The sequence below is a fragment of the Vipera ursinii genome (assembly GCF_947247035.1).
Source record: "Vipera ursinii genome assembly, chromosome: 4".
NCBI classification, from domain to species: domain Eukaryota; kingdom Metazoa; phylum Chordata; class Lepidosauria; order Squamata; family Viperidae; genus Vipera; species Vipera ursinii.
Window position 1 is genome coordinate 32,173,029 of NC_139514.1, and position 25,788 is coordinate 32,198,816.

The 25,788-nt window shown below is 39.7% G+C and overlaps 1 protein-coding gene across 1 annotated transcript; it reads right to left on the reverse strand.

The window, feature by feature from the left end:
* Window positions 1-7,063: 7,063 nt before the first annotated feature.
* On the reverse strand, window positions 7,064-25,307 carry ZBTB11 (zinc finger and BTB domain containing 11). Its single transcript, XM_083361971.1, has 11 exons — window positions 23,736-25,307; window positions 22,175-22,410; window positions 21,790-22,021; window positions 20,377-21,227; window positions 19,205-19,384; window positions 18,072-18,305; window positions 16,577-16,721; window positions 15,577-15,694; window positions 13,498-13,656; window positions 11,454-11,629; window positions 7,064-8,625 (listed from the first exon to the last, which is right to left on the reverse strand). The coding sequence occupies exons 1-11, from the start codon at window positions 24,043-24,045 to the stop codon at window positions 8,114-8,116; spliced, it is 3,153 nt and encodes a 1,050-aa protein (XP_083218097.1). The 5' UTR covers window positions 24,046-25,307; the 3' UTR covers window positions 7,064-8,113.
* Between the last annotated feature and the right edge of the window lie 481 nt (window positions 25,308-25,788).

Here is a 25,788-nt window from a genome sequence, read left to right on the forward strand (position 1 = left end):
TTTTACAACTGTAATGGTTCTACTCTACTGATTTATCTTCTCAATTACCATAAAAGCACAAAACCTATAAATATTGCATAAATAGAAGTCTATTTAGTGCCTTTTCAAAACCAATTGCTTCAGATCTTTGAAATCTGTAACTGAGTTGTCCTATGCTAATCTTAATGTGTGTTTTCAGATCTTTCCTGTAACTCAAATCAGTGAAGTGTATCTGCTCTGTAATTCAGATTTAATATAACCAAGATTGTGAAATCTCACAATTATATTCATAAGATCTTTGCAGAATTTCAAGTATTTTTATGCTACTTTAATATGAGAATGCAAATTGGAAACCAGAAGATGCATTGGATGTTGCATAATATCTATGATCTAGTTCAGGGATGTCAAACTGCCGGCCCACAGGCTGAATGCATCATAGTGAAACTGTGCCCATCCTATTGCTGGCAATGGAAAAAAAGTCGTGATACGTCACAACACGTCACGTGACGTTGCGAGTTTGACACCTCTGATCTAGTTGTTGAGACAATTGTATTAGTCACACAAAACTAGATACAAAGTTAAGTTCATAGGTTATAAATAATTTGTATCCTAAACTGTGTCAAGGGAATTATGAAAACATTCATCTTAAAACAACATTTGGCTTCATCTGTTGTCTTATTCATAGAAATATCTCATTTCTTTCTGGTTTCATCAGATTATAATACCATTTAGGATGCATAATGGGTTGTGTTCAGACTTTAGTCATATTTGTAGCAGATTTTTCTGAAATTTCTGGAATTATGTGAATATCACAAAAGAATTAAACTGAGAAAATATAATTGTTCTAGTCATTTATGTAAAAGACAAACTATCTGACCACATGCAGAGCTTAAAGCAATCTACCACTTTTGCTATAGTAAACTGCTAAACTAGGACATTGGCTCAGCAAACAAATGATTCAGAATTCTTTGCTAGTAGTACTGGACAGTATTTTTCAACAATATTCTTCCTTGAAAAACTTTCCACATAAATGCTTTCTCCTCTTGTACATATAGCTCTGGAAAACATCTGTGCATTTCAGAGAGCAAGATGCATTTCTGGTAGTAAGAACCACTGCAGCCATCTGTTAGCAGAGCTAGAAAGTGCATCCGAATCTAGATTTCCTATCAGAATGTCACTACGTGGTAGCAAAGCACATAAGCAAGCGTAAGGTGGCAGCTGACAAGTACACCCCTACCCTCTATTACAGTGAGGGGGGAAATTATTTGATTCCTTACTGATTTTGTACGTTTGCCCACTGACAAAGAAATGATCAGTCTATAATTTTAATGGTAATGGTTTTATTTTAACAGTGAGAAACAGAATAATAACAATAAAAATCCAGGAAAACCCATTTCAAAAAAGTTATAAATTGTTTTGCATTTTAATGAGTGAAATAAGTATTTGATCTCCTAGCAATCAGCAAGATTTCTGGCTCCCAGGGGAGCCATGAACTGAGATTAGGAGTACTCTCTTAAAGGGAGTGCTCCTAATCTCAGCTTGTTACCTGTATAAAAGACATCTGTCCATAGAAGCAATCAATCAATCAGATCCCAAACTCTCCACCATGGCCAAGACCAAAGAGCTGTCCAAGGATGTCAGGGACAAGACTGTAGACTTACACAAGGCTGGAATGGGCTATAAGACTATTGCTAAGCAGTTTGGTGAGAAGATGACAACAGTTGGTGTGATTATTCACAAATGGAAGAAAAACAAATAACTGTCAATCTCTCTCGATCTGAGGCTCCCTGCAAGATTTCACCTCATGGAGTTTCAATCATGGTGAGAATGGTGAGGAATCAGCCCAGAACTACGCAGGATGATCTTGTCAATGATCTCAAGGCAGCTGGGACCATAGTCACACACACACAAAAAACCCAATTGGTAACACATTATTCCGTGAAGGACTGAAATCCTGCAGCACCCGCAAGGTCCCCCTGCTCAAGAAACCACATGTACAGGCCCATCTGAAGTTTGCCAATGAACATCTGAATGATTCAGAGGAGAACTGGGTGAAAGTGTGGTCAGATGAGATCAAATCGAGCTCTTTGGCATCAACTCATCTCACCGTGTTTGGAGGAGGAGGAATGCTGCCTGTGACCCCAAGAACACCATCCCCACCATCAAACATGGATTTGGAAACATTATGCTTTGAGGGTGTTTTTCTGCTAAGGGGACAGGACAACTGCACTGCAACAAAGGGACGATGGACCGTCAAATCTTGGGTGAGAACCTCCTTCCCTCAGCCAGGGCATTGAAAATGAGTCATGAATGGGTATTCCAGCATGACAATGACCCAAAACATGGTCAAGGCAACAAAGGAGTGGCTCAAGAAGAAGCACATTAAGGTCCTGGAGTAGCCTAGCCAGTCTCCAGACATTAATCCCATAGAAAATCTGTGGCGGGAGCTCATGGTTTGAGCTGCCAAACGTCAGCCTCGAAATCGTAATGACTCGGAGAGGATCAGCAAAGAGGAGTGGGACAAAATCCCTCCTGAGATGTGTGCAAACCTGCTAACCAACTACAAGAAATGTCTGACCTGTGACTGCCAACAAGGGTTTTGCCACCAAGTACTAAGTCATGTTTTGCAAAGAGATCAAATACTTATTTCACTCATTAAAATGCAAATCAATTTATATCTTTTTTGAAATGTGTATTTCTGGATTATTATTTTTTTTTGCTTATTCTGTCTCTCACTGTTAAAATAAACCTACCATTAAAATTATGGACTGATCATTTCTTTGTCAGTGAGCAAACGTACAAAATCAGCAGGGGATCAAATAATTTTTTTCCCCTCACCCTACTTGGGTTGTACTTCTTACAATAAATAGGGGCTAAGAAGTACTTTAAAAAGAAAACATACAGTATTGCCTTAATTGCATCATGACTGAACTGGAAACTATTTCCATATACCTCTGCTTAGCTTAACTAACAATTTTACAATAGTATTTCAATCCACTTATTTTTATTAAAATCAAACAAGATGCATTTAATAATATAAAGTAGGTTAGAACACTTAATAGTGCCTATGTACTATGCAGCATTCCCTGCTAATGATAAGGACACATTATCCTGTCAGTTTAGGCAGATTTTGGTAACCGATACCCAGTTTTGCCCCATGTTCTCACCCTATTCTATGCAAGATAGGATATTTAAAGACTACATTGCCAGATACCCATTTAGGAAGTTCACAAATGGGCTGAAATGAAGGGGAATAAAGAGAAAATTGGACCTGAATCGTGTTGATGGAAAAGAATGATAAATTTAAAGGGAGAAGGACATTATGAACTGGTCATAGAAAGGGTAGAAGTAAGTACGGAATGGGATCTTTAGGCTCCCACCCTTGACCACGCCTCCTCGATCCTCTGCCCGTTTGCCTCCAATGTTCCTCACCTGGCCTTCCCCCACCCATTTTCCCTGACCCTCCTCCTCGTACTCTTTGGTCTGGTCCTTTTGCTAAGCCCCCCCTTGTTCCAGGGCTTTGGCCACACAGGACAGTTAGCCACCAGCCAATCGGATGGATGTAGGCAGCAGCGATGTTGCTCTCTGGGGGGCAGCATATGATGGCCGATCACATGGGCTGTGCTGTGGGACAGCAGGCAAACGGCAAGGCTGGCGCAGCTTTTCTGATTGCAGGCGAGGGAAAGCCTGGCATGGGGCAGGAAGGGTGTGGAAGCCTGGTGTAGGGCAGCAGGCCAACTCCCCATTCAGTGTGAGGTCGGAGTCCAGGAGCAGAGGTAACAGAGGATAGGGTGGAAGAAAAAAAGGAAGCCGGTGCTCTGCGGGTTTTTTTTTTAAGCTGCCAGAGGCTCTGAGCAGAGAGGGCAACAGGCAGGCAGCGGTGGGTGGGGGCTTCTCATTTTGACCCCTCCCACCTGTCATTGCCTCTGCACCTGGACACCAGCCTGATGGGCCTCTCTTGCCACAGTTGCTAAGTGAATCACTGCAGTTGTTAAGTTAGCAACACAGTTAAGTGAATCTGGTTTCCCCATTGACTTTGCTAGTAAGAAAGTCAAAAGGGGATCACATGACTCTGGGACACTGCAACCATCATAAATATGAGTCAATTGCCAAACTTCTAAATTTTGATCATGCGACCATGGGAACTGTCATTGCTTCGTTGGATCCTGGTTCAGAGGAGGAGGAGGAGTTGGAACTGGGACTGCCCAACAGGGAGGACAGTCCCCTCCAAACGAGTGGAGAGGCCAGGGGCTAATGACCAGGCAGTCCCAGGATTGTCTAGTAATGGGGGGGAGATGATGTGGCCAACTAGAGAACCACCTGTAGGAGTGGAGCAGCTGCAAAGGGCCAGCGGAGATGACAAGCTGCAGACCACCTCTGATGAGGAAGAGTTGCCTTCCCCACCTAATCTGTGGAAGAGGTGATGTGGCCTATCGGCCATCAGAGGACTTAGTGACCGATTCAAATGAGGAAGCACAGGAATGGGTGCCGGGCTCAGCGTCAGGACCATCTGAAAGCTTTGATGAAGGAATGGAGCTGTCACAGCCAGGGACAGAGGCAGAGCCTGGGCCATCCACCAGGTCTCAGATGGAAAGGTTGAGACCACCACGCCTTGAGGCAAGTGAGTCAGGTGAGGAGGATCACATGGGACCAGTAACTGATGTGTGGGCACGGCAGAAGCTGAGAACAGTCAGAGGCTATGGGGTGGTCTTTGGGGCAGAAGAGTCACCACTGCTAATTAGGCCCCACCATCAGTTGTGCATAAAAGGCAGGGGTGGAGACAAATAGGTGTGGCAGACAACTATTCGTCTTCCTGCTGGTCAACCGCTTGTGTGTGGAACTCCTGACACTTCTCCTTGGAATTTTGCCAGAGTTTTTTCTTCAGATCCTGTGGCGCTGGAAGTTGGAGCATCTTCTGAGCATGGGTGTGTTATATGTTAAACAATAGCCAGCTTGCTTGAAGGACTTTTATTTATTTATTTATTTATTTATTTAATTTATATACCGCCCTTCTCTCAAGAGACTCAGGGCGGTTAACAGGGCAATACGTAAAAGACAAATACAAAAGTTAAAATTATTAAAACATGATTAAACAATGCCCATAGTACAAATAGTACAAATTTAAAATTAAAGTCATAATAACAAACCCACCCCATCCCATCAGGCCAGGCCCGCTTCCTTAAAGAGATGGGTTTTAAGGTCGCGCCGGAAGGAGCGGAGGTCGGGCGCCATCCGGAGCTCTACCGGAAGATGGTTCCATAAGTCCGGTGCACCCACAGAGAACGCTCTCCCCCTGGGGGCCACCAGTCGGCATTCTTTGACCGGCGGCACCCTGAGGAGGCCCTCTCTGTGGGAGCGTACAGGGCGGAGGGAAGTTGACGCCGGCTGCAGGTGCTCCCCAAGGTATTCTGGACCCATGCCATGGAGGGCTTTGTAGGTTATTACCAACACCTTGAACCTCACCCGGAAGACAACTGGCAACCAATGCAGCTCGCGGAGCAAAGGTGTAACACGGGAGTATCGGGAGACCCCCGACACAACTCTCGCGGCTGCATTCTGTGCCAGCTGGAGCCTCCGAGTGGTCTTCAAGGGTAGCCCCATGTAGAGAGCGTAGCAGTAATCAAGACGAGAGGTCACGAGCGCATGAGTGACCGTGCGCAAGGCATCCCGGTCTAGATAGGGCCGCAACTGGCGCACCAGGCGAACCTGGGCGAACGCCCCCCTAGTTACAGCTACAATATGGTCTTCTAAAGAGAGCTGTGAATCTAGGAGGACTCCCAAGTTGCGAGCCCTATCTACAGGAGGTAATGACTCACCCCCCATAATGAGGGGTGGGATATCCTGAATATCCCGGGATGCCGGTACGCACAGCCACTCCGTCTTGTCGGGGTTGAGACGAAGCCTGTTCCTCCCCATCCAGACCCGGACCGCCTCCAGGCACCGGGACATCACGTCGAGGGCATCACTGGGGTGGTTTGGGGTCGAAATGAAAAGTTGGGTATCATCAGCATACTGATGATACCCAACTCCAAAACCACGAATGATCTCACCCAGCGGCTTCATGTAGATGTTGAACAGAAGGGGCGAGAGGACCGACCCCTGAGGGACTCCACAAGCGAGAGGCCTCACGGTCGACCTCTGCCCCCCCGTCAACACCGACTGCGAACGTCCCAGGAGATAGGAGGAGAACCACTGAAGAACCGTGCCTCCCACTCCCAATCCCCTGAGACGCCGCAGCAAGATACCATTAGCTGCAAGCGTGGTGAAACTGAGAGTAACTGGGTATTGGGAGACCTCTACAGGGGAAAAAGGGAGCAAGCTCCGTTGTTTGGCGGCTGTGTGAAACTGCTGACGTTCCTAAATAAAGGAATGTTAGAGACAATTTGGTGTGTCTGTTGTGTTTGGGGAGCCAGGTCAGAACAGGAGAATATTGCAGAGGGAGGTACAAAAGAGGTTGATTGCGAGGAAGCAGCCCTACTTCTCCTCACAAGGAACACCTGGGGAAGGATGATTGTACCAGATGCTGCAGGAAGGTGTGCTTGTCGGGAACACTTGTTTGATATGCACCTTCTTGGCTTTCATGAATATTGCCCTGTGAACCCTGGATCATGTTTCTTCGTTCTGAACTTTGGACTTCGCTTGTGGATTTTGGAATTGACTGATTTCAGACTTTTGGATCATGCCTTGTTTTTTGGGAACTCTGGACTTAACGTTGCAGACTTGGTATTGTGGGTACTGTTACTTCTCTCTTTGCCTCATGGGTTGGCTAGGACTTAGTTTGTGGAACTGGGGAATTCAGACAGAGGAAAACTGAGGCCTAGGGTGGAGCTTCACTGGCACTATTTATGGGTTGTTTGATACTGTGACAAGTGAGCAATAAATGGACTCTAACCTCTATCTTGCCAGCGTGACTTTGTCAGAACAGGGATGCTGTAATGGTTGTAGGTGTGAAAAAGGTCATAAGTCACTTTTTTTCACTGCCATTGTTAACTTTGAATGGTCACTAAATGAACTGTTGTAAGTTGAGGATTACCAGATAGATTTTTAAGGGTACATGGAGTACATGGACTTGCCCATATCCCTTTTTTGCTCATGAAGCTATTTTATTGGCAGGTAGGGATAACTGAGTTAATAAAAACATTACATACTGTATGCAATACCACTATTTGGTATTATTTGCAAAGTTGTGCATTAACTATAATAGGTAATTTTTGGTTTGTTTTTCACAAACTTTAATCCACATAATTACTTAAATTTTAAAACAGAATATTATATAAACATCAGGACAATACGAAAGCTAAAACCTTAGGACCTTTACGGTGAACAGAAATTAATTTAAGCAATCCAATTTTCCTTATATACAGCATTTGTATTTAGTTCATCCTAAACTGAACCAATTTTTATCAGTTTATACATGATATATACAAATACTTTAGCTAATCTCAAAACATGTAATCCCGGAAGTATTTTTCAGAATAGGTAAAGCAAAACCGAAAATGCAGGATGTTTTGTGCTTAGCTGATACTGCCCAGTTTCTCTCTTATAACTGCCTATAATTTAATGCAGACTGCCCTACTGCAGAAATGCATTTGGTTATAATTTAAAATAATATAGAAATGATTCTTATGGAAACTTTGTTCTGTAAGAAAGTCTATGCCATCCAGACTGTTTTTGTACTTAAAAGAAAACTATGCAGAGATTTTGACTAAATAAATATATTATACGACAATATTTATCTCCATTAATAACATTCATAATTTTTGTAGATCATACTCTTCCTTGAATTTCATACAGCTACAATCTGAAAATGTGTGGCACAAATCTTTGGTATATTAAATGCTCAACAAAAAAATAATTGTGTCAAAAATTACATTGTAACTATCACCATCACATATATGGTTTTATTTTACAGGATTATTTTTTTTAAAAAAAACTAAGCATTTACATCTGGTGCAGTAGTCTTAGGGCAAGTCCATTACTTATCAGGTGAATTTACTTTTTAATTACAGATGTATGGTTTTTTCCCCACAAAACTCAGAAGAGGATCCTGAAATTACTATAAAAGTCCAGCCAAACAGTTAATATTTTGTTAATTAAATGCCGTTTTGCCAGGGTTCTACATTAATCTTTGTATTCAGTCTTGATCAGAAACATGCTGTACTTCTACTTCTACTGTTTGAATAGCTTCTGTAACCTCTGCCACTTTCTGTCCTTGTTGTTGTGCTAATACATAATTAACAACTTGCATGATGCTTTGGTCAGAAAGAGTAGAAACTGTTGAACACTCTTCAGTCGCTGCAACAGTGTCAAGTGTTTCTTCAGTAATTACTACAGTCTCGATCTCTTCAGTACAAACCTCTGTTTCTTGTTCTGGCGCATCAGATGTTAAAATACTGATGGCATGTTCGACTTGAGTCCCCTGATTATGAAACTGAAGTGTGTCCTTTTCCAGCATGATTTTACAAGGGACATAATCCCGATGAAATTTAGTCATGTGCTTTCTTAAGGTACGGGCATCTATGTAGGCTTCATTGCATACTGGACACACATAAGGTCTTTCTCCAGTGTGTGACCTTACGTGACGTTTTAAGGAACGTGCATCAGCCCACGCAACACCACAAGTTAGACACTCAAAAGGTTTAACACCTATTCAACAGAAAGAGAAAGAAAGCATTTACTAATCTTTAAAAGTCTGAACATTAGTATAAAAACGATTAAGATAGGATTTTCTCACAGTCAGTAAGTTCATTATAATATAAGCCTTTATATAGTCATTTTGCATAGAGACATTGCTTTGAAATTTTAAATCCAGGATATTTTGGGTTAATAAATATTTGTTAAATGGCATTACTTCCCATCTATTTGCATGTTGTGATTATCATTTAAAAAACTAGTTTTAGAAAGATAAAAAGGCAATATCAAGCTTCAAATACAACATATTAATATTTTTTCAGATACATAATTTGTAATTAGCTAATTATCTTTGCCTTCAAGTCAGAGATGCAGAAATTAATATGGTGCAAGGACTGGATTCTGTTCTCCACAGATTCTATAAATTAAGTTTAATCTTGTAAAACATGAGATTTGTGGGGAGGGCTAGGAGTCTGTCATCCATTTTTTCCATACAAAAGTGAAAGAAAACAATAGGGCAATTGCAAACTCAACTTATCTGTTTCAGCTCTCTTTCACCTTTCCTAAAGATACAGGATGGCCAAAGCGGAACCATGTTTATAAAGCCATATATTTATTATTTAATCATTAAATGTAAACACTGCCTAATCCAAGTTAAAACCATTTAAAATAAATACTTAAATAAATAAGTAAGCAAGCCATTGAAATGGGAAAAATACAATAAACAAAAATAAAGGATAAAGATGGTAAAATCAAAACTAGAGAGAAATTAAAAAGAAATAGACACACAGAAACGAAATCTACCAAAGAATAACAGGAGATAAGGGTCTCATTTATACATATCCATCATGCTGCCACTGGCTCTGAATGATTTATATGAGATAGAAACATGAATATGTTTCAGACTAGCACTGATGATGTTACCAAGTTTGGATAATGAAATGTCTGCAAGAAAACAACCAAACGCAGAGAGCACCAAGGTCCCCTCAAAATAAACGTATTCACAGTAAGTCTTAGAGTACAGAAAACAATTTAAAACAAAATAAACCATAAAGTAAGCCAAATGAAAGTAGCGGTAAAAAGTAACAATTAGGTTAAAAGTTAAAAAGATTACTAAACAAGCTAGGTAGAACACATATTTGAATTCAACATGAATTCATGTCATGTCATGACCCTGCTGGACTTGTCTTTCATTAGAAATGGGAAGAGGCAGAGGAAGTAGAGTCAGAGCTTCAGCTCTGCCATATATACCTTGTCGGGCTGTGTTTAGAGGTCTGGATTCTAGTCCACCTTGTCTGTCATCTCCCTTGGTTTTGTTGTTTGTTTATTGAATCCTTGTCTTAACCTGTGCCAAGTCTTGACTACATTACATCTGTCATCTTTAGCTATAGAGAAAAGGAACTCTTTCCACCAAAAATTTCTACCCAATTTGTGTATTTCTGGACTGTGGCAAGCAGCAGCTTGCTATCTTGTTGGCTGGCACAGAAAAGAGGAGGCAATTTTTTCTTCACAAGGGGACTGTTCCAGAGAATTGCCACTGCAGAGCAGTAGCTCCAGCCTCCACTTCCTAAAAGTGGGGAACTGAGCATTTCTCCTTGAATGACCTAACAGATTGGGACAATTCAGGTTTCACATAAAGTTAGGTGCATCTGTTTTTTCCTGTCAACTTTAAAACCTTCTAAGTTTAAAATTAAATACCAGTTTTGTGAATGTCTTTCATTCCTTTAGAGAGGGTGTAATTCAATTTTTTTAAGGAATATATGACTTGTTCCCATGATGGGAATATGGTTTTATTCTCTAAGGCTGGTGTAATGAAAACCAAAAGTTATTGTAAACATTTTTGAACATTGGTTAAACTTATTATTTTCCCCTGTGGACTTAATACCTCTTATTTGAAGTGATGACTATGTTTCATCTTGGGATAAACCATTGCATTAGAAACTGAAATGCTGTGGTTTCTCACTTAATGCAATCCTGATGATGGGATATGAACAGTGGTGGGATTCAGCCAGTTCGCACTTTGGCAGAACCGGTAGCTAATTTGTTGTTGCCCAGGCACAGAATGGACTTCCAGAAGCGGCATCCACACAGAGAACCAGCTGTTCACATATTTGAATCCCACCACTGGATATGAAGTTGCAGGGGCAGCTTCTAGAACATACATCAGAGATATGGAAGCCTAATTAGATCTGGCTGCGATACCCAGAGGCGTGTTTTGGGACACTCATTTGTCTTTTTCAAGCTAAATAGCTGCTCCCAATTTCAGAAGCACCCTATCCTTGGTAAGAATTAGTGATCTCCCAACAGCTGTTCCCAGAGGAAAACTACAGGATATCACATTTGAACAAAGACTTTGTCCCTGTGGTGAAGAGTTCCTTGAAACATTAACCCAGGAGTAGGCAACCTTGGCTTTTTTATGACTCGTGGACTTCAAATCCCAGAATTCCTGGCTCAGGAATTCTGGGAATTGAAGTCGACTTATAAAAGAGCCAAGGTTGCCTACCCCTGCAATAACCCATGCCTTTTATACTGTTTCTGTTACAAAGATATCCAGTTTAAGTTAATAATACCCCATCTACTCAGATTTGTAGACTACATAGATCCCTTTTATTTACAGTTGCTATTATCTAACCAATATGCTCTTATTTCTCTTAATGTGACTAAGTTTTACTTTTATTGTAAAATAATCACTCCTTTACCACTAGTTTTATTGAGTGTAATTGTGATTTTTATTTGCTGTCTCACACTTTGTTTCACAGGTGGTCTCTGACTGTAATAAATATATTATCTTGAATATCTTTCAGAAAGGTGATAGTTTTAAAAATCAGTCTTGTTTCATTTACCTTCATGGTTGTTCATATGTCTTCTGTACTCCCGAAGCTGGGTAAATTTTCTCCCACAATGTTCACAAATACGTTCCAAATTTTGTTTTGCTCTTCCCTTCTTCCCATGAGTGGCTTTTTTAACATGCCTCCTGTACAAAGCTTTTTCATAGAACTCTTTGCCACACACATTGCATCTAAACACACAAAGAATAACAGCTTGATAAAGTACAAGTATAAAAAAATCCCCACCTTTTAAATGCTAATCTAGTATATTTGAATAGACTATGCGATAAAAAATGTTAAGATGCTTACCATTTCTGAAAGTAAGGACAAGTGAAAGTAGGGAACTAGTAATAAAAAGCTAATATTTTCTTGAAGGCTCAGAGAGACAATGAGGCCCTTTATCTATCTATAAATGAGTTTTTTTTTAAAAAAAACCTCTCTATAACCATATCTAAATACAGTAATTAAGGATGCAGTATTAGATAGCATACTTTAAATAAAACAATAGAAAATTCCTGCTCAGGTATACAGCAATATAGTTTCATCTTGTCTCAGCAATAATGTTTACGACTCAGGAACACCCTTTTGAGTTCTTTTCTCAGTTCCAATGGCAATAGTCCTCAACTGAAGTTTGGGAGAGATAAGTTATGCAGAGTTCATTAAAAAGACTGCTTTTTCAGCACCATCTTGCTGAAGCAAACTAGCCATAGCTCTATGCATTTTTGTTGACTAGAACTTTTTTTGCCCAAATAACAGTGCACAGCTTCCACTGATACCATATTCTCACTCCACAAGATGGATCTTTTTTCTTGTTCCTTGAAAGCAAGCATGATGAAAATTGGATGACAACAGACCACATTTTTCAGTTACATAAATTAAACAGAAAAGTTTAGAGATCAAGAATGTTTTCTTATGGAAAGCCAATATAGGAAGGAATTTCTAATTTATTTTATTTTTAAGAGTAGTTGAAATCAAGAGACTAAATCCTCTAGTTACCTCAACTACTTTGTCTAAGCCACTTTTTTCAGTTTACCAACTGCACTTATAGATAAAAGCTTACTATATCAACTGTTTTTCCTTTTTGCTACAAAACACCAAGGTAACATTCTCACTAGTTACTAATAAGAATAAATAAGATGATATTAATTTCCTAAATTCTAAAAACTATTTATTGATTGGTTTTCTTAGTTACAGGCTGTCCAACTTCAAATGATCGGGTGGCTTACAATGTTAAAGAGAGAAATTTCTACTTTTAATTTTTTATTCTTTTATTGGTATCTTCTGGTTTTAATACATTATGAAATTTTAACAGAATAACAGAATTGGAAGAGACCTTGGTGGTCTTCTAGTCCAACACCCTGCTCAAATAGGAGAGTCTAATATTGGATTTTATGGAAAAACAAACCTAAGCCATTTTGAAAGTCAACTGAAGCATAAATAAGTATATTTTACTATATTCCAACCTGTGGAAAAACCTCAAGGAAAATAAGAATATAACCTGTTCTTATATTCCATGATAGCTAACTTTACTAAACATTTTAGTCAAAATGTTTTAAATAAGTAATAACTACTGGAGTGTTTGTAGAGGAAAGCTGTTGTAGTTTAAAAAATAGCTCTCCAATGTGCTAGCAAAAGTGAAATAGTAGAACTAGAGTCTTGTGAAATTCCTATGTTGCCTTATAGCTTGTATATTTACATCCTCTTTTTAATTTTTTGGTTTGCAAAGAGTTCTGCCTTATGAAAAGTTCTTAATAATTCAAAAGCTTGATACTGAATGTCAAAATCTACAAACAAACAAATCAAGTTTATACAGTGATATAAACTCTGGTAGACGTTGCTGGAATTGAATAAATTGGTAAATAGACTGCCTAAATAAAAAGATTCAAAACAAAATATTGAGGCAAAATAAAGTGAGCTTTTTTCCAATAACCATTGGTTATGATTCAATATAACAGTTTGAATTTAAAAGTTATCCCATAACATAAGCAAAATTACAGGTTACATAGAAGCTTTCTTTTAAATCTCAGTACTTGCCGCTAAAAGTATTCAGCTTGTTTACCTGTATGGATCAGTAACAGAATGTGACTTTACATGAGAATACCAATCCTTCTTCCAACTATAGCATTTCCCACAAAATTGACATTGAAAAGGTTTCACTCCAAGATGTTTGTTCATATGCTGGCGGAGATCCCGAGGTTCATAGAAACTTTTCTCACACCTGAAATTAGATTTGTGATGAATATAGAGTACATGTATATAGTCCTTAGTAAAGAAAAAAGGGAAAGATTATTGCAGTGCAGCCATATGTATACATGCATTAATATTGCTTCATATCTGAAAACAATCCCTATAAAAATATGAAACAATTTGCCTATGCTACAAAATAGTTAATCCTCTGTCAGATTATGAAAAAAGGGATAATTCTAAATTAATTAACTTTCTAGAACTGTTTTCAAGACTATTCTACAAGCAATATTGCTACTTTTCTCTGGAATAAATAACATTTATAAAATAAAGAATGGTTTCAATTTGTTATCTTCAGAATAAACTACTATTTCTGTGCGCTATGCAATGGAAAAATAAGATTCATACAATTTTAATGAGCAAGAGCACAAAGTGAAAATAAGCAAACCAATTTTAAGGATCCCAAAGGGGAGTAAAACAAGGTGCATTGGTATGTTTTTTTAAAAAAATCCCATTTATATCCCGCCCTTCTCCGAAGACTCAGGGCATCTTACAATCTAAGAAGCACAAATCAATGTGCTTAGCAATAGCCTTCATTCTATGTATATGCCTGCTTATTAGGGCTTCCCCCCCCCCCAGCGGCATTTTTACAAAGTCAGCTTATTGCCCCCAACAATTGGGTCCTCAGATTCAAGGACACTGAAGAATTACAAAAATTAAAGAAATCTAATGGAGAACTTATCCATTCAAGTAAAAAGATACCTAGCTCACTGAGCACTAAATTCACCCAAAAGCTATACAATGCTTAGTGTCAATATGAACCCAAAATATGGGATGAGAGCAAAATACTGTACTTGAAACTACTTATAATAAAAATATGGTTGGCTGAAATCTTAAACAAGAGGATTCCCTTTAGAAATTCCTTCTAGAGAGTGAATTTGTATGGAGAGTGCTGAAAAGACTAAAGCTGAGCTCCTGTTATAAGAAAGCAATAAGAAGAATAAAGAAATTAGAATGTTTTTAAGAGGCAAAAATTGCAGCCAAAACAGCCTAATAAGAATGCTGAGAAGGTAGATTCAGATCATGGCTATCTGGAACCCTGAACAATGCTACAATTTAATTTCTTAAGTCCTACCATATTACCTCGAAAGTAAGACCTACCCCTAAAATAAGCCCTAGCTTGATTTTGGGGGTTGCCCTAATATAAGCCCTACCCCAAAATAAGCCCTAGTTTTGAGGCAAGGCGCATGCCTAAAAATCAAGCTAGAGCTGCCCCACACGCCCCATACCTTCTTACCGTCACAGCTAGGCGTCCCATGAATTGACACCTGCCTCGCCTCGCTGGCCCACTTCTTCTATGGCGCCTTCCAGCCTGCATTTCACCATCAGAGGCCTTCAGGAAATGTCTCTGCAGGTGAGAATGAAGCTCCGGATTACCTCCCAGCCTGCATTTCACCGTCAGAGGCCTTTCAGAAAGGCCTCTGACGGTGAAATGGAGATTGGAGGGTGCTACACACGTCAATCCCGAAGTCCATTCTCAGATGCAGAGGCATTTCCTTCTGCTGCAGAAGAAGTGGGCTGTCTGGGCAGGGCTGTTGGTGCCGCCACTGTGAGTTGAGACCTTGGAAAAGATACCCCCTGAAAATAAGACCTGGTGCCTCTTTTGGAGGCAAAAAATAAAATAAAATAATAAAATCAATAATAAAATAAAATAAAATTAGACTGGGTCTTGTTTTTGGGGAAACATGGTATTCTAAAAATACCTAATAAAAATTTAATTAAGATAGTAATGTAAAGACTGCTTACTATAAATTATTTCAAAGTTCTGAGAAATTTTGTAAGAATTCAACTAATATTTAAGTAATTTTTGCTTTCATCAAGAATAAAATAGATAAATCACTTATTACCCACCAAGATTAGCCAAGCTACTTTCAAACCTTTTAATTATACTTACTGGTTGCATTGATAGCCACGGATTTCAGGTTTGGGCTGGTGTTTCTTTAAATGTTTACTAAGTCCTGAAGCTCTATGAAAAGATTTTCCACAGTGTGAACAGAAGTATTTTGATTCTCCTGAAAATGATAAAAGTATCTGTAATATATGGCTAGGCAAACTAAAAACCACATGCAACTTCCGAAAGATACTTGGAGCTGACATCTGATGACAACCTGGCAAAAAGATGTAACTGTCCCTTGATTTTTGATAGGAGACAAAATATTCACAATCCATTAATTCTCTTAACACATGTAAATGCTTTCTAAAACTCAAATAAATAATCCAACCCTCCTCCTCATTATTAATTCCCCTGACAAATCTTAATCTTCTTACTTTTATGACACCATTATGCCACTATTCGTAATTACTATGGCTGTTTCCTATTCCCAAATAATATATGAAGTAAAATATATTAATGATAATATTCAGTATGAAATTATTTTTCACACACAGATTAAAAACAGTCAGATATAGAGCATAAAAAGGCTGACTTTAAAGACTCTACTCAAAGATGTGTAGAATGCTTCACTTCCTTACTGAAGAATGTGGCTGTACATTCCTGAAAACTGGCTCTATATTTGATACATTCTCTTTGAGCTTGTTTGGAGGTTTCAACAGGAAGCAGAGCTTCTGTAGAAGTTCAGAATGAAGAATGGAATATTGGTCCCATACAGGTTAGTTGCCCAACCCAACTGAGCATTCAGTCCTGGAAATAGCAAGTGAAGAAGCCAGCCAGTCCAGCGAACTGATTTCTAGTCTTAAAAAACCGCCCATATAATTCCCATTGATTGGCATCTTGGCCACACTGATGGTTAAATCTTATTTACTACACAGAACCAACCTTGTGTAATTTTTTTGGATGTATAAAATTATAGAAATAAAGTGAAATAAGAAATCCATTAGATTGAGAAGTGACATTATAGTCCTTTTATTTCTGGCATTAATAATATGTCATTTACCTGTGTGAATGCTTACATGCTCCTGAAGGCTTCTTTTTGTGACAAAGGACTTGTCACACAATTCACACTTAAACTGCTTTTGTGCCTCATGCAACACAAGATGCATCTTTAAACCATGTTTGTAGGTAAATGACTTTCCACAAATCTGTTAAAGAACAACATCACAAAAATAGTATTGTCTTTCAAGGTGAATCGCAATACACTAAGATGAAGAAAGCGTCACTGAATCTGCATGATCCATAAGCATCTGACATTTCCCCCCCTAGTGCTAGCATTCTTTAGGACTGTTAGATCTGACTTGCAAAAAATCCATACAACCACTCAGTGACAGTAAAGGCATCAAAACCACCCACTTTTTGCTCCCATCTAGTGGTCATCTGGATTTTGCAAAGCCTTGGGGTAACTAGATTACTTTGCTGGAGAGATGCTTATTTTATTTATCTGGCTGCATGCTGTCCTTTCGCTCACAAGTCCTGTTTGCTGCTTCACTATGATGGGAGAAAGGGTGTTCCTGGCAGGAATGAGCAAAGACCCTGGTGGGTATGCTAAAGTATATTTTCCAGCAGAATTTCCAAGTTGTAAAGGTCATTCTAGCTGCACAGCAAAAGCAAGCAGCCACCTGTATTGGGCACCAGTAATATAAAAAGTTATTGTAGGCAGATCACTGTACTTACAATGGCAAAGACATCACTCATACTTTGCAGAAGACAATGGTAGTGGGATTCAAGGAAGTTGGATAGAAAAAGTATCAACTCTTTGTAACTTTAGTGTTGGAGAAAATGCTTGAGAACACCATGCACAGTCAAGAAAACAAATAAATGGATTGCTGAACAAATCAATCCAGAGCACTTGAGATATAAATTATCCTTTTTTGGTGTTATTTTCTGTTGTTATTGACCATCCAGATATAGTTTGATTGGGCAATCTGATGAATCAAATAACTATAATGTAAATGTCCTACTTCAGATACATTATGCAAAAACCTAGCACTTTGAAAATACTCTGATGCTGGGAAAGATGGGGAAAAAAGGAAAAGAGAGGATCAGCAAGTTGGATCGACTCAGTTGTAGCAGTAATATGTGCACTGTTGGAAGACCTAAAGGACCAGGTTAGGAACAGACTACAATGGAAAAATCTATGATTGCAATAAACTGACAATGTTTTCCATACCTGAAGAGTCTGGGAGACTAATAATCAAAATAATTTCATAGATTAAAAATAGCCCTCTCAAAAATATATAAGCCTACTTACAATATAAACAGCATTAATAATATTAGAACTATCCAGAAATATGCAAAATCATGCACTTGTCAATGTCAGACTTTTATCACAGTATGCCCTTTGCCTGCAGTAGATTAAAACAACAGATGTTAACTGCTCTCCTGAAATTCATGAGGAAACAGATTGGACCTCAAAGGAAAGGAATTTCAAAACTTACTTTCTACCACAGAAAGTGCATTAATATTACAGTGAAGAAAAGTTTTGTTTTTTTTACCTTACATGCATGTGGCTTTACACCTGTGTGTTTCAACATATGGATTCGCAAAGAATAGAGTTTAGGCAAACTTCTTCCACAAATATCACAGATAAATTCTCGTTTAGTTCTTCCCTTCCTGGCAACACCACCTTCTTCTATATTAGCAGTTGCAACAGTCACTTCATTTTTTTGGGTATGCCGAACAAGGTGAGCTCGCAGTGAAGCACCGTACTGGAACTCTTTTTTGCACAGCTAAGGAAACAAATATTTGACATCTTGTGAGAAAGCTTATTAAAAAAAAATAGGGATATAGGGATGTGTGTGTGTGCGTATGTGTATTCACATTCAGATGAAACTATAGTGTGTATGTATCAATCCAAAGGGACGCGGTGGCTCAGTGGGTTAGGACGCCGAGCTTGTCGATCAGAAGGTCGGCAGTTTGGCGGGTCGAATCCCGAGTGCCGCGTAACAGAGTGAGCGCCTGTTACTCGTCCCAGCTTCTGCCAACCTAGCAGTTTGAAAGCACGTAAAAATGCAAGTAGAAAAATAGGGACCACTGCGGTGGGAAGGTAACAGCGTTCTGTGCGCCTCTGGCGTCTAGTCATGCCGGCCACATGACCACGGAGACGTCCTCGGACAAGCGCTGGCTCTTCGGCTTTGAAACGGAGATGAGCACCGGCCCCTAGAGTCGGAAACGACTAGCACGCATGTGCGGGGGAACCTTTACCTTTACCTTTATCAATCCAAAGATAAAAGATTTAACATTTAGCTGTGGGAAATCTGGAATGCCAGATGTGTCTACTCAACTCTATTTACATTTCCCAGATATGGAAATGATTACTCCACTTGCAATATAATATTTCAAACCATGGATCTTGATCATTATGAAATAAGAATTGAAATGTATGTTCAAGAACTATTGTCAGGTTAAATAAACTCCATCAGAGAAACTTGTCATTCAAAGAATATATTATATATTATTATATATTATTGCTAAGCACATTTGATTTGTGCTTAGATTGTAAGCAGCCCTGAGTCTTTGGAGAAGGGCGGGATATAAATGGGATTAAAATAAATAAATAAAAATAAATAAAAAATATTAACGCTATTATAGGAATCTTTACTCATAGTACATTTTACCAAGTGCTTACTGGGCATTTATAATTTTTCGTCCTTTCATGCTTCAGTGTGTGCATTATAAGAGCATAACGTCTCTGGAAAACCATCCCACATTCACTGCATTTGTGTTGAGCTTCTGCCTCATTATGTTCTATAATCTCTCTTTTGGGTTGCTTCATCTTCTTGCCTCTTTGCACTAGCTTCATTGCAACCTGATTAAAAAATTGATATTTAAAATTAATATTAGTTGCACAGAAAACAGAAAAACCAACAACTCAAACATATTACCTGCAGAGAAGCAACATACCGATCAGAAAAGCCAATCTTTTTTGAGTTAACTCCTAGTGACTTAATGAACATAATATATAGAAGTTAGTTGCCATTACTTTCGTGTGATATTTTAAAAAAATAGTGCAATGTAGCTTACGGCTCTGATCTTTCCTGAAAATCTCCCATCCAAATTCCACTCAGTCACGACCCTATTTAGCTTCCCAGTCCACCAGTCCAGCCAAATCATGCCCCTTACTATAACATGCAGTATAATCTCATAATTGGTAAAAATATCTTATTAGTTCTATCTAAGGGATAGGGAAGCAGAAATATTCGATCAGCCTCAATAAATTTTTAAATGCATTTGTATCTGCATTTGATTCCATGGCTCAGCTTGGAAACCTCTCCGTTTTCCCTCAGCGTGGCTGGCTCAGGAATTCTGGGAGTTGAAGTCCACGAGTCATAAAAGCGCCAAGGTTGCCTATCCCTGACCTAGCTCTTTAACTAGACCTTCACTGAAGGAGTGAGAACTCTTGCTTTATTCTATCTGATCTGTCCCACTTGCCATCTTTTCTTTTGTTTGATTGTTGTCAGCTGCCAATAGTTATTGAGAAGTGGGTGGCACACAAATTTAATTAATAATATCACCCAGCTACCTCTCTTGAGGTAACATCTGTCCCTATTCCAATCAGCTATAGCTACAGGTCATTGCTATGTAAATTTATTAAGTGGAAAATTAAAATCATTTTGTTGTACAGCTGATATACAGTACATATGGTTTTTAGGTTCTTTAAAATCTCAGTATATTATCACTTTGTGGGCTTGCCAGAAAGGAAAAAAGTATTGTAAATTTTTTACAACTTCAAGATTTTTATAGATAATCCTGTCCCCCCCGCACAAACTTTTTGAAAAAGTAGAGCTTGAGAATTTATACCTGCTGAATAGCTGATTTGGGGGTTGGCTTTCTGTTCTGTAGTTTTTTCTCAGTACCTTTGTGCAGTCGAATATAGCCACCCTCACTAACAGATCGCTGGCGAAGCTTGCTTTTATAAGTATCGTCTTGACTAAAAGTTGTGGTCTCTGATTGTGACTGTGGAATATCCTGCATTTTACAAGGCCTACCACGTTTTCGCTTAAGTCCTTCCTGGGAATCCTCAGCAGCAACTTCTGCATTTGTTTCGCTGCTCACATTATGTTCACTGTTCACATTTTGATCTCCATTTATATTTTTATCAGCTTCATTTTCAGCCTGAGTACTAACAACAACTTGCTCTGCTACTGAAGGCTCAGTTTGCTCCACAGTTATAGTTTGATTTGTGGCACATTCCATCACTGGGGCTTTCTCTTCATTCTCTGTTGTTTCCAAAGCAGGAGTATGCACCGGGAGCTCAGGAGGATTCTTCACAAGAGGCTCTGAAACACTTTGCAATGCAGTTTCAGATACAGTCATCTCTTCTGCCTCGGTATTTGAAGCTGTACCATTCACAGTTGCTACTGGATCTTCGGTAGACATTGCTTCCTCGGTGCTGGCAACAGGATTAGCTTCATTTTCATTCTGCTCTGAAATAGTTTGAGCTACCTCTACTATTTGAACATCTCCTTTCTGGTATACAGTGATTTGTTTATCTTCCATCTGTTTGTGTACATTTTCACAGATTTCCAAGACCTCTGTCATGAGAAGATGCTGAGCTAGCTCAGCTACAGCTGCCATGTTACAAAAATCAAAAATTAATTCTGAAGTGTATGCAAATTCTAGCAAAGGGAGGAAACTGGCCTTCCGAAATCCTGCATGTACACACACAAAACAAATAAACAAAATTAGAAAGCTTTGATAAAAGAATAGACCCTCACCATTTATTTTATAAAAACAGAAGCCTGCCACCCTGATGAATACTGAAAACAGGGTCTTTTCAATAGCTGTCACACATCTCAAGAATCCTCTGCATAGAAATACATTCATTCCTTATCTGTTTTAAGTAAACATTTGCTTCAGTGCTTTTCACTTATGTCATAAGCTGCTATGATGTAATTATGTATTTAACATTATAACATAAAAATCATTTTAGTTATATTTAAATGTGGTGTATTCATAAATACACTATTGTAGATTAGGTCCTTTTTTATTTTGAAAGATAGGACATAAATTCACTAAATAAATAAATCGGGGGGGGGGGGGACATTATACAAATTAGCTTCCTATCATATTAAACAAAAAGCACAACAAATAAAAAAAATCCAAGCATCAGGAAAACTTGACAGCATAGTCTAATGTATTTTATATATTTGATTGATTTGCCTTTTAAAAATCTGCATGTTTAATAAACCCATTGATATTATGATACATTACCTGAAAGATCTACTACTGCTTCATGGCTGGAAACAGCTCCCTTTTCAATAAAAAGTTCTCTGAAGTATTCACTGTTGGCTGCCAAAATAGATTTGTGTGCCTTGTACACTTCTCCCTCAATCAGCAAGGTAACATCACAGAACTGACTAGAAAGACGCTGTTCGTTCAACTGATTCAAAATTGTTTGAGAATGTTTTGGAGAAGATTGTTTCACAAGACCTTTACTGTCAACCTGGCATCAAAAAAGACAGCCCATACCATTACAACTAAAACAAGCAAAACAAATTAAGGACCATAAAGCTGCTATGTATAAAAACAGTTTACAGTATAAATGTAAAAATGTAAAATAAATTTCCATGCCAATTCTATACGAACATTTACTTACAAATACAAGTTCATGCTTGGCTATTGGTTTCTTTTTCACTGGTTTTGGTGATGCTGCTGGCAGTGATGTGGAATTATTTATTTCATCATCTGTTTCATTACTGTCTTCATGAGATATTGCATCTAATCCTAGTTCTTCCAACATTTCAGAAGGGTCTGACAACGATCTAGAACGATCTAATTTTTCCTGGCATTTGCTACATTCTTTAATGTAATCTTTAACTTGCTTCAGGATACCTAAAAAAACATAAAACCTTTTTGTATGTATTGTTTTATTCATGCATAGATATATTCGAATTATTTTTTCAATATTGGGCAGTTATTTGAAAACACTCATCCTTTATCTTTTATTTAGATGCATGGAGACAGATTAAATCAAAGTCAATGCTTTTGCTTATTTTCAAATCTTCCTGTCAAGCCAGGACTCCTATAATTTCCATAAATGCACAAAATAGTTTTCCACACTTATGGCATAGTATTGAGAAACAAAGCAGAGAGGATAATTTACAAGTCATATTTTCTGTTCTCCTTAAATAGAATGCTGTGGCTATTCACATCATCACTGTAGACTTTCTATCCTGAAATCCATAATTATGCAAAACAAGTCTGTTCCATTAAAAGCGATATTTAATAATTCACAGAAAACATAACTTGCCTTCTGTCTGTAGTAAGCTAACTTATCTAAAAGAGCCCCCTCGATTAGTGCTATATCAAATTTGAAATTGCATGTCCGCTGTGCATTGATTGAAGGCTATTACAAAAAGAAAATATGCTTAAAATTTAGAAACCCCTTATTTTATACAATTTTGGGGATTTTTTTAAAAAAATCACTGCCGTTTGTTTGGAGATTATAGTTCACATGGGCTCAATATATGGGTTCAAAAGGAACTTTTTTTACATCGACAAGCATTCCCTGTAGAGTCAAGGCACATCAAACGTATAACTTAATCCAAAAGTCTTTGAACCTAATTTGTTGACCAAACGAGGCTCTAAAATGTTTTATCTCAGCGTTTCCCAACCTTAGGAACTTGAAGATGCGTGGACTTCAACTCCCAGAATTCCCCAGCCAGCATAGCTGGCTGGGGAATTCTGGGAGTTGAAGTCCACGCATCTTCAAGTTCCTAAGGTTGGGAAATGCTGTTTTATCTGACCGTTCCAACACGCGTCATGCAAAATGCAGAAAACGGGCTTCGTTTTACAACGATTAACCGCGGTTAAGTTATCCAGGGGAAGGCAGCCGGTGAATTGAACTGGCGTTCTTCCAGCCTAAGCCCATTCCCAGGGACATTCATCTTTGGCAACTTTGCAACGCAACTCCCTCCGCCGGCGTTTTTAGCAGCTTCGAAAGAGAGCGCCTCGGCCGAACGAAGGCGGCGCTCCAGACCAGAGGTGGGGCGAGTTAAGTCGCGCTTGTTACCGGCGCCGCTGCGAGGCACCTCCGAGCACCCAGCCAGCCAGCGTGCTTGCCCAGCGCTCCCCCCAACCCCGCCCCGCCGAGACCGGTCAGGCAGGGAGCCCCTCTTCCTCCTCCCATCCCCACCCACCGAAGCGCCTTTCCTCACCTCGCCACCAATAGCGCCTGGAGAGGCGCTGCCAAGTCTGCAAGCGGGTCCGGTGGGAGCCGTCCGTTTCCAGGTGGGCTGCCCGGATGAGGCGGCCGCGACGTTCGGCCTGCAGCACCACTTCGAGCTCGGCGAAGCGCTGCTGGTCCCGCTGCCGGCGCTGGTAGTAGAGGGTCCCGCCGCGCACCACATAGCAGGCGGCGGCCTTGCGGATCTTGCGCTTCACGTTGCCCTCGGTGCCCGGCGCGTAAGGCTCACGCTCGTTGGTCAAGTAGCGCAGGATGGCCAAGTAGCTCTCCTCGCTCGACATGGCGGGCGGGGAGGGCGAGTGGCGGCCGACGGACGCCCCCTCCTCTGCTGACGAGGGGGCACTTCAGCCGCTGAAAGGAGGGTCCAGCTGCGGGTCCAGCTCTGTGTCGGGTGGTGGTGGTGGTGGTGGTGGGGTTTGAGCCCTTGGGTTCCCAGCGGAGGAGACGCGAGAGAACTCTCCGGAGAAGATAAGCAGGCGTCGCGGGTGGGTGGGTGGGTGGTGTCTCTTGTCACAGGTGTTAGAAAGGAGACCACTCGGAGCGAGCGAAGGGAAAAGCAAGGGGAAAACGGGAAATAGGGGAAGGGTTAAAATAAAGAAAAAACCGAAGCATCGGGTCCAGAAGGAATCGGGCCCCAGGAGGTGGAACTGGAGTTTCGCGGTCCGCGGCGACGGGCGGGAGGAAGAAGCTCGGGCAGCGGGATCAACGGAAAGACAAAATGGCTGCTGCACAAGCGGAAGTGAGGTCTGGGAAAGTCTAGCCTAGACCTGCGAGCAGCAGAGGGAAGGGGAAGCGCTTTGAGGAGCGCCGCCATGCTGGAATCGGGCAAGCGTTGCCAGCCGCTGGAAATCTGCCGTTTTAGTATCGGCGGAGACCGGTCAACAGGAGTGGGAGATGGGAGACGGTTAATTACATGTAATATAGGCAAAACAGTTTGTTCAAATTGCATTAAATAAATGTAGTTCTTTTCTTGTACTGAACTAATCAGTCTGCAAATTGCCAGCTTGGCTGGACTGTGTTTGTTTGCTCGTGTGATTTTTTAAAAGCGCTTCCATGAGAAAATGAAAGTGACCTTAATTGGTAAGATTTACAGCTTAATTGTATAAAGTAGCATATTCGGTATCTTTCTGCACTTTCTACAGAAACTGAAAAAATTATTACCGGAAAACGCAACTCGGTTAGAACTTTCTCATCTCCAAGGGACTTGCAAAACGGATTCCTATCTTTTAAAACTGTTTTTCTTTCTCACTTGTTCGTTTGGATAATATGTAGTATACCCAGCTTGCGAATAAAATGTAATTCATCATATATAAGCTGTTGTTTTGGAAGGGTTTTTTCAGACAAGGTTTAGTCAGCAAACTTCGTTTCAGAATTCCCAGCTGATCATGTTTTGTTTAGCGGAAATTCTTGGAGCTGCAACATAACAGTCGCAGTACATTTATTTATTTAGCATATGGCATTTCACCAAGTGTAGTAAAACACAAATATAAATGTTAAAAAGATTATGTTCAAATATCAATGTCTAGACCAGGGGTAGGCAACCTTGGCTCTATGATGACTCGTGGACTTCAACTCCCAGAATTTTTATTTATTTTATTTTAATTCCATTTATATCCCGCCCTTCTCCGAAGACTCAGGGCGGCTTACAAGCTTAGCAGTATTAGCAGAATTCTAATTCTTATTAATTAATTAATTAGAATTAATTCTAATTCTTAGCAGAATTCCTGAGCCAGCCATGCTGAGGGGAAAGGGAGAGGTTTCCATGCTGAGCCATGCTGACTCAGGAATTCTGGGAGTTGAAGTCCACGAGTCATAAAAGAGCCAACATTGCCTACCCCTGCTCTAGACCATCTAACCATTGAAATGCAGCATTGTGTATATTTCAAAAAATCAGACACTGGACTGGTATATGCATGCCCTCAGCTAATAGCTAGTCACAATGTGATTCAGTTTGACGGACTCTACATTTACACTGATGGGAGGATACTATGCCCCATTTATAGACTCCCAGCAGACGCCATTCA

Bases quoted from the DNA above. Each gene is read 5' to 3' on its own strand.
- ZBTB11 (XM_083361971.1), bottom strand. From the start codon at position 24,045: ATGTCGAGCGAGGAGAGCTACTTGGCCATCCTGCGCTACTTGACCAAC. The intron at 16,722-18,071 runs GTAAAAAAAACA...GTTCTTTAACAG, and splicing joins TAAAGCCACATGCATGTAAG to ATTTGTGGAAAGTCATTTAC. The intron at 15,695-16,576 runs GTAAATGACATA...TATCATTTTCAG, and splicing joins GCATGTAAGCATTCACACAG to GAGAATCAAAATACTTCTGT.